Here is an 18468-nt window from a genome sequence, read left to right on the forward strand (position 1 = left end):
GGGCGGGTGTTGGTTGTTTCCTCCCGCGGGTGGGCGGGGCTTTCCTCTGGACTACAGCTCCCAGCCTGCACCGCTTCCGACTGGCTTCCGGGAAGGAGTGAGCTTGGGTACCTGCGCGCCCCAGGTTCTTCCGACTTCTTCTGGGGCACGGCGTGTGGTTGTCTTGGTGACCGCTCCTAACGGTCCCATAGCCCCAAGATACTTGTTGAGGGGTAGGAGCCTGAGCTGCTGACTGAAGACGCCATTGGTTCTTCCAAGAGTCCGAGGTGAAGCTGGTGTTAGCCTTATATGCGGAGTTACTGACCATTGAGAGGTAGCTTCCAGGAATCCGTTTCCCTTTCTTTCTCACGCGGCGCAGAGATGCTAAAATGTAGGAAGTTTAGACTTTACAGATTTCTTAATAAAAGAGGGAGAAGCCGGTCCCTGGTCCTTTGTAACTCACGCAAGGATTTGTTTTCTTATTTTACTTTTTTTTTTCCCATCCCTTCCCTTTAAAAAGGAAAGAGGCGGATTGTACTGTAGCTCTTCCTGTTCCCCACCCACCACACAGACCTTCTTTAGCGTTCCCTTTAGAAAAACTGAAATAGCTAGTTCTGTAACTATTTTACTAAATCCTGTCGTATTTAAACAAGGGAGTTACTAAAAGCCTTGTGAAGGCTAAAATGTGCTATTTAGAATATTCGAGTTTTTGCCCTTCTAACCTCTTTAGGTTTTTTCAAGTTATTTAAAAATGCTTTTGTCTCACTCTGAGCCTGTTTTCAAATTTTTCGGTGATGCCTTACCTGTAAAACTAAACCTGGCATGTAAGTCTTGACGTCTCCTCTGCTCTTGCTTTATAAACCCTCCGCCGACATACAAACATTTTTCTGTGTGTGTCCAGATTTCAATGCTACTTCTGTGAGGACCTTCAGTGACAAAAGTCAGCCTCTCCTTGAGTTTGATACTTGGTATTATAGGGCTATCCTTACATTTGGGACCTTCCAATACCTAATGATCTAGGTGATCCTTGGTGTCTCGTTAATGCTCTGTATGCCCTGTAGTAGGTTTTTTTTTTTTTTTTTGTATATTTAACTTTATTTCTTTTTATTCTACAGAAGATTGATTCAAATAATAAAATGTCTCGCAAAATTGCCAAGGAACCAAAAAAAGTAAATATCTCTAGTTCTCTGGAGTCTGAAGATATTAGTTTGGAAACAACCATTCATACAGATGATGTCTCATCATCAGAGGAGCGAGAGGGTAAAGTCAAAATCACCAGGCAGTTAATCGAAAGAAAAGAGTTACTTCATAATATTCAGTTACTGAAAATCGAGCTATCCCAGAAAAACATGATGATCGACAACTTGAAAATGGATTATCTTACAAAGGTAAGGTCAGATGCAAATTCTGTTATTCTCTTGAAACTGAAAAGGAAAGATAAGTTGGTATATACGCTGGGTGCGGTTGCACACGCCTTTAATCCCAGCCCTTGGACGCAGAGGCAGGTGCATCACTCTGAATTCTAGGCCATCCTGATTTACATGGGGAGGTCTAGGGCAGCCAGGACTATGTGATTTTTTTCTGTCTCAAAAACGAAAAATCAAAAAAAAAATATATATATATATATATATATATTGTTCCATATATATATGGAACTTAAATGCCACACTTCATACTCCTTGCCCAATGTCGCCTTTCTGCAGTTTGCGTATTGAAATGGGGTGTTTTAAGTGTATGAGTGAGTTACCTTTGAAGGCTCAAGTTTTCGAGTGTGACATTAGTGGACTATGTCTTTCCTTAAGGACGATGTGTAGCCAAGTTCCCTGGGACTGACTGGTCTGATAGGAAGCGTGAAGATCACAACTGTGTCGTTGAATCTCAATCGCCCTTGCTTTACAAGTCGGGTTCCTTGTTACATTCCTACAGTTACTCTGGATGAGCGGTGCTGTGTCACAGACGTCGATTGTAGGTGACCATTGTCTTTAGCAAGTGCCTTATCCTTTAGTGACGGTGCTTGCCTTGTGTGGTCCTTAGTCCCAGGGTAGTTCATGGAATGCCTGGTAGAGATGAAACGAGCCCTAAGAAATAGTGACTGACCTCCAGACACATCTCTGCAGTGTTACTTCTTCTGTTCCTAAGACAGTTACTTGTTTCTGACCGTGAACTTTCCCTCTTTACTCTCCATCTCAGCTCTTCCGGCAGAAGCCCGTGTCCAGCAGTTTGTTTAAGTTGTCATTATACTTCTTCTTATTAACTTGGTCTTTTCTTTTAGCTCTATACTACTTAATATGATATGCATATTAAGATACTCATTAAGATACTCAGTGTTTCTCTACTAGAAGATAATGTATTTCTTTGGGGCCAATGAGATAGTTTCATGGGTAAAAATGCTTAACCATCCAAGCCTGGGGACCTGAGCTCCATCCCTGGGATGTATAGTGAAAAGAGAACTGACTCATGGCACGCACACACTCGCACACACACACACATACACACACTACGCAACTTAATAGGAAGAAGGAGAGGGCTAGAGAGATAGCTAGGCAGTTAACAGTGCTTACTGCTCTTCCCTTTACAACATGGGTTCTGATTTCAGAACCCGCAGTTTCAGAGGATTCCGTACTGTTTTCTGGCCACCGAGGGCACCAGACTGAAACATACATATGTGCAAGCAAAACCTTCAGACTCATCAAAGTTAAAGAAATCATAAAGTATTGGTTTAAAATTTGATTATTTACTTATTTGTGAGCTGCTTGGGAACAAACCCAGGGCTTTCAGCCTGCTAGATATGTGCTCTGCCCATGAGGAAAATACATGAGGAGGAAGGAACAATTTCTTAATGGGGCCCCTTCAGGGTTTTAATGCAGTAAAGAAATAGCACTTCACATTAATGACTGAGCCAGTAGCTCACATTAGGATATAGCTGTTATTCTTGCCTTTCTCTCTCTGAGATGCTGAAACAAAAACCTTAGGAATAGGAATTTGTTTTCACAGTGTTGCAGCCGATATATCCAGGAGCGGGCGCTGGTTGTGAGTTCTCTGTCCATTCAGGGTCTTCTGCCTCTTGCTGAGTCCTCACCTGGCAGAAGGGCAGCTATTTTTTCTCCATCTGTCTGTTTCATTAGGGCAGTCACTCCTGTCCTAGGCACACTGTCTGTGCAACCTAAGCATTCCCCAGTCGGCCTCCTCTCAACTCCTATCACATTGGTGACTGGTTACCATATAGGGAAGTAGATATGAGAGAATACAGACACTTAGTAAGCACAATACATATTAATGATTCTCAACTGAAAGAGTAATGTCATTTTCATCCCTTTATGTACCAAATTATACATGTACACACACCCACAAACACATGCAGACCTACTTACTGGTTTCGTTCATTTTATCTCTCTCGCTCTACATTTATTTTGTGTTCTGAGAGTACACATGCTGTAGAGCACATGTAGAGGACTCTTGTAGGACTTGGCTCTCCCCTCATTTTTCAATTTAGTTTTTGAAAATTTCAAATCTGACTTCAGTACGTGCATCCTTCCCCCTCCTCTGTCCTCTGTCCAGCTTTGGTGTATTCCCTGGCCCCCTGCACCTGCACCCACACCCTCAAATTCAAGCCTTCTTACTTGGCAAGATGTTCTAAAATGTAATAGTAATACTTGATCAGGAGTAACCAACAGCCAACTAACTGGATTCTAGCCCACTTAGTAGAAGGACTTTCACACCTGGTACTATAAGCATAGCCACCTAACCCTTGGCTGGCGAGGCCATGGACCTAGAGGAGGACCTATTGCCACCGTGTCCCTAACCACTACAATTCCTAGCTGCATCACAACTTATCCTTGTACCCACAGATGAATAAATGTAGCTTTCATCCCTTGTCAAACAGGCTTTGTTTTGCAGCAGACCACAATGGAGAAAACAACTGACCATGGGGAGTCCAGCCCAACTGATAGATCTGTGATGAAACCCTGTATACCTAAGGCCTGGGAACATCTTGGAAGAGGAGGGTGGAAATATTTTAAGCCCAGATCTGCCAGTTCTTTCCTTTCACTGTGTGGGCTTCAGGGATCTAACTCAGGTCATCTAGATTGGCAGGAAGCAGTTACCACCAAGCCATCTCACCAGCCCATGTTTGTCAGTGTCTTTTAATAGACTGTAGGGACCCTGAGTGCAAGGACAGACTTGTATTATGTTACTGCTGGATTCCAGTACTGTGAGTAGTGAGTGTCTCACGTACAGTGCTTAACTGTTCAACCTCATTCTGTCCACTTAGGTGAGCATTACAGACTTTGACAAGAATAGTTCCACTGAATAGTATGGGACAGATGTATATTGAAGCTTTAATCTGAAAGATAGAAGGGAAATGGTTTATAGCCTAGGAGTAATATGATCAAGGCAGTGATGTTTGTTGTTTTGTGTGTTGGAGGCTTGGTGTATTTGTTTAGTGGTAAAGGTGATCCAGGAGAGAGGGGGCTGGATGTAAGAGGAATGCTGTTAGACTCATCTGCTTGTTAATGTGGAGACAAGAACTGTCTGAGTTAAAACAAAGGGACAAGGAATTAGATTAGCACAGGACCAAGTGCATAGGGGTTAACAAAAAGCACAGGCTATTAGGGAACTGGAAAATTTATATGGACTGAGCCATGTGTTGGTTTCAGTTAGTCACAAAGGAACTTGTTGACAAAGATCTCTGGGAGGGTACTCTGCTACAATGAGAATTTTTTACAGAGACAGTGACTTGAAAGTGGTATACTTTTGTTACACATTTTAAAGGTAAAATAAAGGAAGTTGTGGAAGTTTGTGAAATATCAGGAAAGGAAGTTGGTGAGAACTGTGTGTTAGTCCAGATAGGCATGTCAAGAGAGCCCGTTTATCTTTTTAATTCAGAAATCATGAGATTAGTGAATTGAGCACTAACTTGTTTTTTCTGAATGTCTGTGTTTTCACCTCCATGGCAGTTACTGGAGGATGTACAGTGCTCAGGTTAGCTCATGACTTACCAGTCAGTATGAGCAGAGAGTTTACATGAAGTTCCCATCTCAGTGAGCTCTGTGTGTAAGCTAGGGGGATCATCGTACTCGTAGCCTGGCAGAACATCCATAAGACAGTAGCTTAACCCAGAACCTTATAGACTCCTATTCTGGTTATCTTGAGTGGTTTGTGTTGTTGTTGTTGTTGTTGTTATGCTGACTAAAAGCTGAACTTAGAACTTACTAGATTCTCTCCATGCAGATTGAGGAGCTAGAGGAAAAACTTAATGACGCCCTTCACCAGAAGCAGCTGCTAACTTTGCGATTAGACAATCAGTTGACTATTCAACAGAAAGATGCCAAGTAAGACATGCTTTTCACAAAAACCTAACATCTATTTATCAACTAATTTTAATCTTGCTTATGCATTTTGCTATAGACTATAATAGAGAAAATTTAAATTAGATATGCTTATCTTCACATCTAGACTACCTAAGGGCAGGTTGTTTTATAACACTATACAAAATGCACAGTTAAGATTCAGGATTCATTCCACAAATACTGGCCTGTATAAGCAACCTATAAATTACAAAAGGAGTCTCTAAGTTGACCACACTTGGTGTGTAGATAAACTTTTTCTTCATCCACTCTAGAAAACATCCTGGATTATCCCGGCTATTGGATTTCACTGCTGTTTTTATATACGTATGTATTACAGTGATCAAGAGTTCAAGGTCATCCTTGGCTACTTAATGAGCTGGAGACCAACTCTGGCTAGGTGAGGTGTTATCTCAAACGAGCAGGCAAAAAACAAAATATCATTGTTTACTTTCAAATGTACCTATGCCAATTATACTTATAGAATTTATTTGTTTTTCTGAGACAGGGTTTCTTTATGTAGCCCTGACTATTCAGGAACTAGCTCTATAGACCAGGCTGGCCTATAACTCACAGAGATAGGCCTCTCTCTGCCTCCCAAATGCTGGAATTAAAGGCGTGCATCACCACTACCCACCATAGCCACGTCACTTAATGTGACATAAACAGTGATATTTTAGTAGAAAAATATGCGTTGTTTCTAGAATAAATTCACAGGAAACACTCAATAAAAGTGAATAACCTTTTATTCCCAGCACTTGGGATGCAAAGACATGCAGATCTCTGTAAGCCAAGTCTGGTCTGTAGAGTGAGTTTCAGCCATCCAGAGCTATTGAGCAAGACTTGTTGGGAAATCAGATAAATAAGTCAATAAAAAAAATCAGTGGTGCCTGGTGGTGGTGGCGCCGGTGCACGCCTTTAATCCCAGCACTTGGGAGGCAGAGGCAGGCGGATTTCTGAGTTCGAGGCCAGCCTGGTCTACAAAGTGAGTTCCAGGACAGCTAGGGCTACACAGAGAAACCCTGTCTCTAAAAACAAACAAACAAACAAACAAAATCCGTAGAGGCACAATAGGTTTTTTTTTTTTTTTTAATTTTTTTTTTTTTAAAGATTTATTTATTTATTATATGTAAGTACACTGTAGCTGTCTTCAGACACTCCAGAAGAGGGCGCCAGATCTCGTTACGGATGGTTGTGAGCCACCATGTGGTTGCTGGGATTTGAACTCTGGACCTTTGGAAGAGCAGTCGGGTGCTCTTACCCATTGAGCCATCTCACCAGCCCCACAATAGGTTTAAAGACTAAGCAAGAACACATCCACAAACAGTTTCTTCTCAGATTTTTGTTGGTGCTGTTTAAGGTCTCTTCTCTAGACTGGGGAAGTGGCTCAGAGGTAAAATGCTTGCCAGAGGACCCAAGTTTGAATGCTCAGTGAAAGCTGAGAGTGGTGGTATTTTCCTAAAAACCCAACACAGTGAGGGTGAAGGCAAGCAGATCCCAGCAGCTCACTGGCCAGCAAGTCTAGGCAAAAGAGCGCTGTTTGGGTTCAGTGCATGCTCCTGTTTTTAGAAAGCAGGGGAAGAAACAGCTGAGAAGGACATTCTAGAGTCAGCTTCTAGTCTCCATACCACCAGGATGCCTCAGACTTAACCTTATGAGGCTCAGTGTTACTGTATTAGAGAGATGCAGTATCAGGATGAAAGAGAAATGGAAATTAGTAACTAGGCTCCAAAGCTGAGACAGAAAGCTTTAAAGCTTTAGCACAGTAGTTGTCAGTGCTCCCAATGCTCTGACATTTGATGTAGTTCCTCATGTTGTGGTGACTCCCAATCAAAACATTATTCTCGTTGCTACTTCATAACTGTAATTTTGTTGCTGTTTTTGTAATGTAAAATCTGTATTTTCCAATGGTCTTAGGCCATCCCTGTGAAAGGGTCATTCAATGCCCCAAAAGTGTCCTGACCCCACAGGTTGAGAACCATTGTGTTAGCAGATTAGATGTATAATTTTGTGATTTGAATTTTTAAAGTTATTACTTAAGAATGTTGATTCTCTAATAACTTGGGTTTTTATATTTACTAATCTGTATGGATTTGCTACTTCATATTTAACTAGATACATAAGTCAGCACTGTGGTAGCCAAGAATACTATATGGAACTCTGAAAGAAGTCTCGGTGATTTTTAAGCTTGCCATAAATTCTCTTAATGCAGAAAATATCAAGAATTAATGAAACAAGAAATGGAAACCATTTTGTTGCGACAGAAGCAACTGGAAGAAACCAACCATCAGCTGAGAGAAAAGGCTGGAGATGTTCGCCGAAATCTGCGAGACCTTGAGCTGACAGAAGAGCAGTATGTGAAGCTAAAGTCTTTTCCTGAAGATCAACTCTCTATTCCTGAATATGTATCTGTAAGTGTCGTGCACCATCTGGACAAAACTCCAAAGCTCAGGGTAGTAGCACATACTGTAATCTCTGTCCTCAGGACATGGAGATAGGATCTACAGAGTGGGTTGGAAGCCATCCCTGTGTCAGAAAAACAAAAACAGTTAAAAGAAACCCAAAACAGCTACATCTAATCAGACTAAATTGGCTTGGCATTTTTATAGAGGCATCCTTATGTATTTGTTTTTTCTGTTTGTGTTTTAAGTTGGCATATGAAATAATTCCTTACCTTTTGTGTTGCTCATCCTCCTCTCTCTGAGCCCACCCCTGCCTTCTGACCTCCTGACCTCCTGACCTCCTTCCATCTGGTGCCTCCCTCCCCTAAGTGGTCCCTCTTCTGCTTCCTAATCAGTCATCCTCTCTAGTTCCCACTCCACCTAAGAATTCTTCCCTCTCACACCCCCTGCCTAGGTTTGGAGTTACACACATTTAATTGTAAATTAGGTTCCACCTAGGAGAGAAGAGTCTGGTTCGATAAAGGCAGGAGGTGGGAAAGGAGATGCACATGTAGGATAAGCACACTTAAATCAAAGAAAGGAGAAAGTGGAGGACTCTTATGGGCAAAAACAAGAAAGAGGTTAGAATAGAAAAAACATTTCAGGCTGGAGAGATGGCTCAGCAGTTAAGAGCACTGACTGCTCTTCTGAAGGCCCTGAGTTCAAATCCCAGCAACCACGTGGTGACTCATAACCATCTGACACCTCTTCTGGTGTATCTGAAAACAGCTACAGTGTACTCACATATAACAATAGATAAATCTTTAAAGAAAAAAATATCTCAATTATGAAGAAGTTAAAAAAATTAGATAAGCATAAGGGGCTAGAAATAGGAAGATACAAGTATTTTAGCAATGTGTAGTCAGTGGAGCATGACAATAAAAGATATGGAGACAACATGGGGGAACCCTTAGGGAGAAAAAGGGAATACACACACACACACACACACACACACACACACATATATATATATATATAGCCTAATGAAAAATATGTTTAAAAATTAGATATTTGTTTGTAGAATTCAAAAATAATTTCTAATGCTGGAAAAGACAAAAACAAACCAACAACCAACCTAAAAGGTGCACCAAAAAGGGGAGGGGGAATCACAATATACACAAGATTAAACAAAAAAAGGACGCCCTGCAGTGGTATCCTTTACTCCCAGCACTTGGGAGGCAGAGGCAGGCGGATTTCTGAGTTTAAGGCCAGCCTGGTCTAAAGATTGAGTTTTAGGACAGCCAGGGCTACATAGAGAACTCCTGTCTCAAAGAAACCAGAAACAAACAAAACCCACAACAACAAAAACCAAGCAAAAAGGGTGACATGTCAGAGCAGCTGCCTGGAGGGCCCTCAGCAGTCGGAGAGTGCCAGTTCCATCTGTGGAGACACAGTCACTTGCTGGTGTGGACTCTAGGCGTTCTTGTGGCTAATGCTGTGTGGGACACTATAGTGCACACATGACAGGATTCCCCTTCCTTCCTTTCCTGGGTAGAGTTTCCTTGTATGCCATAGGCCTCTCCTGGCCATGCTTTGCACTTCCTAGGAGGCAGTTTCTCTCAGTCTCCCTAGACACAGCCCATCCTGCCCTCTGGTGTGGTTCAGGTTCTGGTTGGAGATGTCTCCCAAGGGTGTTAGGAATTTGGCTACAGCAGGTCTGTGCAGATAGAGAACCTGCCTTTGTACTTGCCTGATGTGCAGAGTTTGATCCTGTTGGAGGGATACAGCTATGGGTATCAGCTTCACTACTGGACCTTCAGCATTCCTGGGCTCTGTAATGGTGAATGGGGAATCAGTGGCTTCGGCAGTTGAGTGATATATGCAGTGACATCAGGCCCAGGGCTGTTAACTCTAGGATTCTTCTTAGTTGAAATAGGTTGTGGCCACTGAGGGCAAGACTATGTTTCTCTGTCCACTTCTCTGCCTGAGCCGAGCCCCCAGCTGCCTATCCTCCCCTCTGACCGGCTTCCACTCACCTTGCTCTCCACTACTGCCTGCCCTCTTGGGCTTTTCCCCATCCTGCTATTGCGGCAGACTAGACTGAGCCTCCCTGGCCAGGGTTTTTTCTTTTCTTGATTTGTTTTGTTTTGTTTTGTTTTGTTTTGTTTTGTTTTTTTCTAGACAGGGTTTCCTCCATGTAGCCCTGGCTGTCCTGGAACTCACTCTGTAGACCAGGCTAGCCTCGAACTCAGAAATCCGCCTGCGTCTGCCTCCCAAGTGCTGGGATTTAGGGTGTGCGCCTGTGCGCCACCAAGGCCCCTAGGGTCTTAAGTTTGTTACAGTGTGTACTGTCTCAAGATGACTGTTACCACCCACTAAGTCATATAAAGAGACAACAGTGAGATCTCCCTCCACTGCGGAGCCACTGCTGGAGGGATGAGTGGCCCACTAAAACCCTTAATATGATTTGAGGTTCTTGAGGGATTTGGGCTGATCCTGAGGGTAGGACTGCTGGCATTTATTTGGGATACCATTTGGAAGTCACTTTTGGTCACTCACCCTCTCCTACTAGAGAACTGTTAGGGTAAAGCTATATTTAGCTTATATATGTTATATATGTGTGCGGGTGTATGTGCACATGGGTGTGAATGCAGTAGAGGCCACAGGACAGCTACTCAGGCATAACCTTGCTATTTACTTATTCATTCATTCATTTTTGAGACAGAGTCTCAATGACCTGGAGTTTGCCATTTAACTAGGATAGTGAAGCCCAGGGATTTGCCTGCCCTACCTTCCCAGCACTGGGATAATAACCACATGCCACCACATCTGGCTTCGTTCTATAGGGTTTGGATATTTTTATTTTTGGTCTTTTCGAGACAGGGTTTCTCTGTATAGCCCTGGCTGTCCTGGAAGTCACTTTGTAGACCAGGCTGGCCTTGAACCCAGAAATTCGCCTGCCTCTGCCTCCCAAGTCTTGGGATTCAAGGCGTGCACCACCATTGCCTGGCTTTTACTTTCTTTTTTTTTTTCAGCTCACTTCTTAGCAGTCCGTGCTCTGTCTTTTTCTCTGCATTGTTGAAGTATTCTTTTATTTCCTTTGTGGATTTCCAAACCGCTTCTCTCTCAGGGGTAGCCTTGTGTGTCTTACCCTGACTCTCCTTCTCTGGATCATCCAGGAACAAGTTTAGACTTACCTTACCTAGAGAGTATTGCTTTTGAAACACCCAATTGATAATAGTTTTTGACCCTCATAAAAATGGAAAGTATATTTAAATCCAAAATTCTATTGACTTCATAGTTTGCAAAATGAGTTATTTTATAGTGGTTTATAACAGTCTGTAAAGGGAAAGTCTGAGGAAAAAAAAAAAAAAAAAAAGATCCGCCGGGCGTGGTGGCGCACGCCTTTAATCCCAGCAGAGGCAGGCAGATTTCTGAGTTCGAGGCCAGCCTGGTCTACAAAGTGAGTTCCAGGACAGCCAGGGCTACATAGAGAAATCCTGCTTCGAAGATCTTAAAAAAAAATAAAAAAAAAAAGGAACCTCTGAGGATGAGGCAGATTAGGATTGTCTGGAATTAATTAGGGCTAGTGGGTGAGAGTGGGATGTTTATGGTTATCAAGGGGTAACAATGGGGGGAATCTTGGTATACATTTGCTCAGAACCTAGTTTTCTTAAACAAACTTGTACTTAGCTTAATCTCTGGTTTGAGTCTCAAGTCAGCAACCCCTTCTAGCCTAAAGAGCTTTTGTTTGTATGAGCATATCCATTAACACTTATAGTATTTGAAATTAAATGTTAAGAAAACAGATTAAGCACAAGAAAGGCTGGGTATTCTAACCGTGCTTGTCCCAGCTACTGAACAGACTGAGGCAGTTGGATCTCTTGAACCCAAACATTCAAGGAGGCAGCTTCAGCAATGAAGCAAGACCTCCACTAAATACAAATAAAAATACAAAATTAGATACAACATCTATTTGCTTTAAAAGTCCCAGTGTCGTCATATGTTGTATAGAGAATGAGAGAGTGAGAATTAAAATGAACAAGATAATGCTTAATATTACAATGCAAATACTTTTTATTTGAGAATTCCCTTAAAGAAACGAGAACAGCGAACGGGGCAAGAGCCAGAAATGCCCAAAGCCCACACTGACAGCTCTTGCTTTTTTATGTTATGATTTTACCCAGTTAGATTCATTACTGATAGATCTGTGGGGAATGCATTCCAAGGCTGCTAGTGGGTAGTGCTGAGTGTTTAGCAGCGTATTCTGTTTCCTGTATATGTATATCTATGGTGAAGATTATATAAGACATTGCAAAAAGGCGTCCAGGCCGGCCTGCTGCATGCAAGCAGCAATGCTGAATTCTCGTTTCCATGCAGGATTGCTTATTTCACTTTGTTTTTAAGATCCGGTTCTATGAGCTCGTGAACCCATTAAGAAAGGAAGTCTATGAGCTACAGGCGAAGAAGAGTGAGCTCTCTGAAGAACTGAGTACAAGTAAAGGCCAACTGAAGCAGCTGACGGAGGTTTGTAAGGTTTCATTACTCTGGCAAAGACACTACAGCTTTTCCATAGGAGCTTCTTAACGTCTGTGCAGAGGACATGAAAGGGACAGAAAATGAGACCAGGGGTGCTGACTGCTCAGTGCTTAGTGAGTCAGAAGGAAGAGGCTGTCTTCAGCTTTAAAATTAGCATGATAAATATGGTTTAACCTCTAATCCATAGTATAGCATTTGTTATTGGAATGTTTCAGAACGAAATGCTTTTGAGATCACAGAATGAACCATATCTGAGTGTTCTTGTGTTTATAATTTCTCTAGCTTTCATATGTAAGGGCTCTCTTATGGGTGTAGGACGAAGAGAATGTAGTTGACTTTTCTTATTAGACTCCTAAGTTGTCAGGACAGTCCTCATTATTGCTGATGTGTAAGTATTAACAGCACCTCATGTGTTTTTAGAAGAATCCTAATCATATAAGGCTCTCATGCTTACTACTTTTCATTTACAGAAGGCTACACTGCTCATTAGTTTGATTATAATGTTGGCCAAATATCCTAGAATACCATCATGTACTTACAGTTGACTAAATAGGAAATGGTGTATTGGTGTATTTTCCTCTCTAACAGCTTTTTTTAAAAAATGGCATAGCTGTTTCCTCCAAAGAGTTCTTCAGACTAGAATGAAAACAAGTTTACAAGTAGAGTCTACAGCAGTTGTTTCGTTTTATTTATTTATTTTATGTATATGAATACACTGTAGCTGTACAGATGGTTGTGAGCCAATCATGTGGTTGCTGGGAATTGAACTCAGGACCTCCTGCTCGCTCTGGCTGTCTTCAGACACACCAGAAGAGGGTGTCAGATCTCATAACGGATGACTTTTTACTTTTCTTGAAAGGTTTTCTTCAGCTGAAAGTAGTCTGTATTCCTATGCACCATGCAACAGGAGGAGAAGTGTTTTACTTTGTCGTTAACGACATGAAAGTGCATCGGTGAAACCAGGGCCTCACTGAGGCTAATGTCAGGAAAGGGAGGTGCTGCTCTGTCCCACAGGAAAGTACATCGCTCTGGTAAATCGTGGGGCAGGGAGTACTGCTAGCAGCTGCAATTAGAATAAACTTACCACGCTCTTAATCAGGTATGGCCCACGTCATTCATATTATGTTATTTGAAAGGTCTCTTCATGCAGCAGTTTAGTAAATCAGATTCCACACACTTAATGTTGGGTGTTTAAAGGGAAAGATGTGGATCACATTAATCTCTAATTTAAAACCTTGAAAAAACGTGAACTTTGAGAAGTGCAGTGACTACCCGTGGCCTCAGAATTTTAAGATCTGTCACTGGCAACCATGAAACTTAAATTCATGTGTAACCTCATCATTCATTAACGGAGTAATGAGTGTAGAGCTGACTTTTTAGAGGGCTGTTCAATCGCCTGCTGGAATCTGGAGACCCCAGGAACTGTGGGCTAATGAACCAAGCCTTGCATGAGTGTCTATAAGGAGTGAGAATTGGAGTCGGTGACTAGTAGGCAAGTGTATGCCTCTCGGGAGTGCCACCAGCTTTTCAGTGTGCATGTGGTATTTCACGTAAGTGGTAACCACTTACCTATGTGTATAAAAATACAGTTATTTCAACATATAAATTTTCAAAAGGCAATCATGACATTCCAAATTTTTGTACTAAAATTTAACACCTTTTAAAAATTATAGTAAGGATACATTTCACATTGACCCAGCATGCTATTTTGAAGAGTTCAGTAATACCTCCAGAATTTTTCTGTCCTGAAACACTGAAGCTCCAAACTCCTTAGACACTAATCTACCTTCCCTCTCCCTGCCTGTAAGAAGCACTTTTCTTCTTTGTTCCTATGGTTTTGACTATTCTAGATACTTTATATGAATGGAATCATGCAGGGTTAACATGTCTTTCACTTAGTGTAAATAGTAAGATTCATCCATGTTTTAATGCAGTGTCCTTCTTCTTGAACATTCTCAATATACACCACATTTCTTTCTCCATCTACAGCGAGCATCTGGGTGGGTTAAATGTTCTGGCATTATTTGACAGAGTTTTAAGAACTGTTACTTTGGTTTCTGAGAGAATTGCTTTTCTCCTCAGCAGTTGAAGGATAAGAACCAAAATATAAGACAGAAAAGGATCACAATGAAAATATAAACATTCTCTACAGAATGTTCAGTCTAATGTTATTTAATATTAAATACTTTAATTTATTACACTGCTAAAGAAGAATAAATCATGATTTCAAGGTTGCTTTGGCTAGGCTTGTCTGCGTGTGCAGAACCCAACTAGTGAGGCGGCTGAGGAGCAATTTCAGATTTTAATGTAAGCTGTCAGTTTATATATCTGAGTTAGCATGTGCAGAATTTACCACCAGCTGTAGAGATTATAGAGTCACTCTTAGTATAGAAATTTTAAAGCATACATACTATTAGCTGACTTCCAATGCTACAGTGAATACTTGACATAATCAAATTACAAATAGAAATGCTTTGTTTTGGGCCCACAGTTTTGGGGTTTTCATTCCATGGTTGGTTGGCCTGGATTAAGACTACCTACTAAGGTTGGGAGTGCATAGCAGGGTGAAAGAGCTCAGTTCATAGAGAGAGGGGGGAAGAGAACCAGATGTCACAATCCCCTGTGAGAGTGTGAGGATCCTCCCATGAGAGAGATCCTTAAAGGGTTCCCACTGCCTCCCTGAGAGCCAAGCCAGAACAGTGTATGTACCTCCTAACACATTCACAGTAACTTAAAAAATGGTATTTACAGTAATTACCAGCATAAGAAGGACATAGCTTCCACCATTAACACTGAGGTTTGTCTTATACATATCTGTCCTCCAGTTGTATCTTCTGAGAACATTCTAGGCTCTCTTCTTAGAGTGTTTGCAGTTTCCTCATCCTCTGCTAAAGACTGTTTTATTGTGTTTTCTCTCAAATGGGCATCTGACATGCTTCCGTTTTAGAGACTTATAAATAAGGCCGCTACAGTATCTGCACATGGATTTGTATGTGCATACATTCTTTTTTCTTTTAGGGAAATCCTTTTTTTCCTTAAGATTTATTTATTTATTTAATGTATGTGAGTACACTGTAGCTGTTCAGATGGTTGTGAGCCGTCATGTGGTTGCTGCGAATTGAATTTTTAGGACCTCTGCTTACTCTAGTCAACTCTGATCGCTCAGTCCCAGCTCTCTATTTAATTATTATAAATAAGTACACTGTAGATGTCTTCAGATGTACCAGAAGAGGGCATCAGATCTCATTATGGGTGGTTGTGAGCCACCATGTGGTTGCTGGGATTTGAACTCAGGACCTTTGGAAGAACAGTCAGTGCTCTTACCTGCTGAGCCATCTCACCAGCCCAGGGAAATCCTTAAGCATGTTTTGGTTTGCTCTTTTTTTTTTTCTTAATGTATTTTCATTTCATTGTTCATTAAATCTTTTATTTTTAGGCTATTTATTATAAGTATGTCATGACTTATGCCTTTAAGGTAGTTTAATAATTGCTTAAAATCATGGCACTAATTTCAATGTCATCTCAGTGTGTCTCTGTTGATTGTCTTTCCTTTTAAGCATGTCACATGATGCTATTTTTTTCAATTAACTTTGTTTTTTAATGCATCAAGGAGTACAATTAGGTACTATCATGGTGAGCAAGCTATGTGTTAAGTTCCCTCTGGAAAGTACTTTTTTTTTTTTTTTTTTTTAGGAAATTAGATTCCATGTGCCCATGTCTGTTTGATAGCAGTACAATTTTAATTCTGATGTTTTGGCCTTTGTGGTCTATAGGGAGTCCGTCCTCATATATGTCCTGATCAGGGGCTAAAAGCCTGAGCAGAGAGAAGCAGAGAGCATCCAGTTTCTCTTCTCTGGCTGCCTCTGGAATTGCTTCCTCCCTCCTCTGCAGCTGCAGTGGTCTTCTGACCATGCCAGGTAGGAAGAAAGGCTGAGGGCTTTACAGTCCACCTTTGCTATACAGCTAGACACACAGTGGACTGTAAAGCCCTCATTTTAAACAACACTGAAACAAACCAGCAGGCCCGGGAAGCCCACGCCAGTGCTCCTCTTCCACGTGCTGATGTGCTCACCAGCATCCGTCTGCCTTCCATCCTTTTCCTGGGCCTCATCCTTGACTGTGGAGTAGGACTGGTCAGATGGGAGCTTGTTAGGCCATTACCTTGGGCACAGTGATACTGTTTGTTTACACGTGAGACAGAAAACATTCTACGTGTTGTGAAGCGTGTGAAGACTCTTTTTGGCCTTGCGATCTCTTACCCTAGGAAGAGTCTTATTCATTGCAAACTAATTTTCCCATTTGGCATGAATGAATTATGGATGAATGAATGAATGACTTTTTTCACCATTACATATGAAAGAAAATACTGGAATCAAAATTTTAAAAATATAATCAGAATTTAAAGAAAACATGAAGTTTTAGAATATTGTCTGTTGATTTAGTAGTTTGGACTCAAAGGAGAGATCTCAATAACAACTTGGTAAAATTTACTAAGAAATGCTCAGATGTTTATTAGCTATGTCTCTGAATTTTGAGACTGTTAATACGAAATTAAACTTTCATTTTTGATTTAAAACTGTTCAACAGATCCAAACATCGGCTCCGTGTGTTTTGACCACATGGTGGCGATATACACCCATCTATCTTTAATAGGGGCAAGCAGACAGCAGGTTGTGTTGGAATAAGCGTGGTTTTGAACTTGCACTGCACTAACTTGCCTTTTCCATTTCTAACTTTCAGTCAGCTAACGAACACAGCAACTGCTGCTTGTTCCTAGTAACACCCAGGAGTTCCACTGCTGTGCAAGATAAGAAAAACAAAAACTTTTCTTCCTTAGTAGATGATCTTCAGATAAAAGATTCTTCATTTATTATAATAACTTCATAGTCAGGCCTACCGAAACATTGAGAGATGTTAAAGCCACACGACTGCAGGTAATTCAACCTGCCTGTTTAGACAGTCAGCTCATTCCTGGCTGGTGGAAGGTGAAAAAGCTCCAGACACTTAATAGACTAGGACTCCTGATCTTTAGAAAAAAAATGACCTCCCAAAATGCCATTTTTGTATTTGGTTTTAAACACCCAATTACTTCCCTCTGACCTCCTGAGTCCTGCACATACATGTGTACATATAACATATGCACACACACACACACACACACAATGGAAATTTATAATAAAAGTATCTGTAAGCACTTATACATTAAAGATCATAAGCATGTTCATGAGGACACAATATAGCTCAAAGTAAGCCATAATCCTGCTACACTTAGAATTCTCAGACTTGAAATAAAGACAGAACTACATTTTGCCCTGTAGCATCTATATATTCCAAATAATTGGATGTGTGACTAAGGACATCACTTTCAATAAAACTCAGCATCCTAGTGTGACAGGTGCATGGACTCTGAACATGGATCACTTGAAAAAAGACGAGGCTTTGTTTGCTCATTTAACTGATGTTAAAAACAAACTGGACATTTTAAGATCACATTTCAGTGTTTGATGTTTTATTTTTCACTTTGTCTTTGACATAAAGTAACATAGTTTAAACATTTGACTATGTAACCCATTAGAAAGATTGCAGTCACACTTTACAGGTTGTCATTACTAAATCTCATTTCCTACATATGCCTTTAAAATCTATTGGCTTTCTAAAGCCTGTTGAAATTTTACCTATAATTGCAGTGACTGACAGTTAAAGATGCCCACACAGTGAACGTCTGTGGGGAATCTAATGCTATGTGACCTTTAAGTTTTTCATCAGAATAGAAGCCTAGTTAGTTGGATCATCGTCTCATAGGTGCTGTGTGAGGAAACAGTCTTTGAAAGACTTTCTTATGTCTGTGTGCTCTGCATGGACGTCTGCATGCCCGAGGAGCACAGCAGATGCCTTTACAGATGGTCATGAGCCACCATGGGGGTGCTGGGAATTGTACTCAGGACCTCTGGAAGAGCAGCCAGTGTTGTTAACTGCTGAGCCATGTCTCCAGCCCACTGTATTTACAATTTTAAGTAAGCCCTCCAGTGCTTTTCAGTTTTAATTTCAAGGACAGGCTCGGAGTAGTTTTTTGATGGTGAGGTGAAATGTTGAAGCCAGTGGCCAAGAGGGTAATCCTCATTTTGTAGCAGGGGAAAGACCCTTCATAGACACCTTTCAAATGCTGTAGATTAATTCCTAAGATACTATGAACACTTCTTTTTGTTGGTTTTAACTTTCCCACA

The 18468-nt window shown here is 41.2% G+C and overlaps 1 protein-coding gene across 3 annotated transcripts in view; it reads left to right on the forward strand.

Annotated features, from left to right (window-relative positions):
- Positions 1–18468, forward strand: part of Pibf1 (progesterone immunomodulatory binding factor 1) — a 170224-nt gene that overhangs the window by 115 nt on the left and 151641 nt on the right. Inside the window, exons 1-5 of one of the 3 annotated variants that reach the window (XM_021181399.3) lie at positions 23–266; positions 1095–1367; positions 5209–5309; positions 7537–7735; positions 12113–12232. In XM_021181399.3, the coding sequence (XP_021037058.1) occupies positions 1116–1367; positions 5209–5309; positions 7537–7735; positions 12113–12232 (672 nt within the window). In that variant the 5' untranslated portion in view covers positions 23–266; positions 1095–1115. Of the gene's footprint in view, positions 1–22; positions 314–1094; positions 1368–5208; positions 5310–7536; positions 7736–12112; positions 12233–18468 lie in introns of those variants that run through there. The other 2 variants (XM_021181398.3, XM_029468942.2) reach the window with 2 other exon arrangements.

The sequence above is a fragment of the Mus caroli genome, unplaced genomic scaffold, assembly GCF_978045245.1.
Source record: "Mus caroli unplaced genomic scaffold, Mus_caroli_1 scaffold_12, whole genome shotgun sequence".
In the NCBI taxonomy this organism is placed as follows: domain Eukaryota; kingdom Metazoa; phylum Chordata; class Mammalia; order Rodentia; family Muridae; genus Mus; species Mus caroli.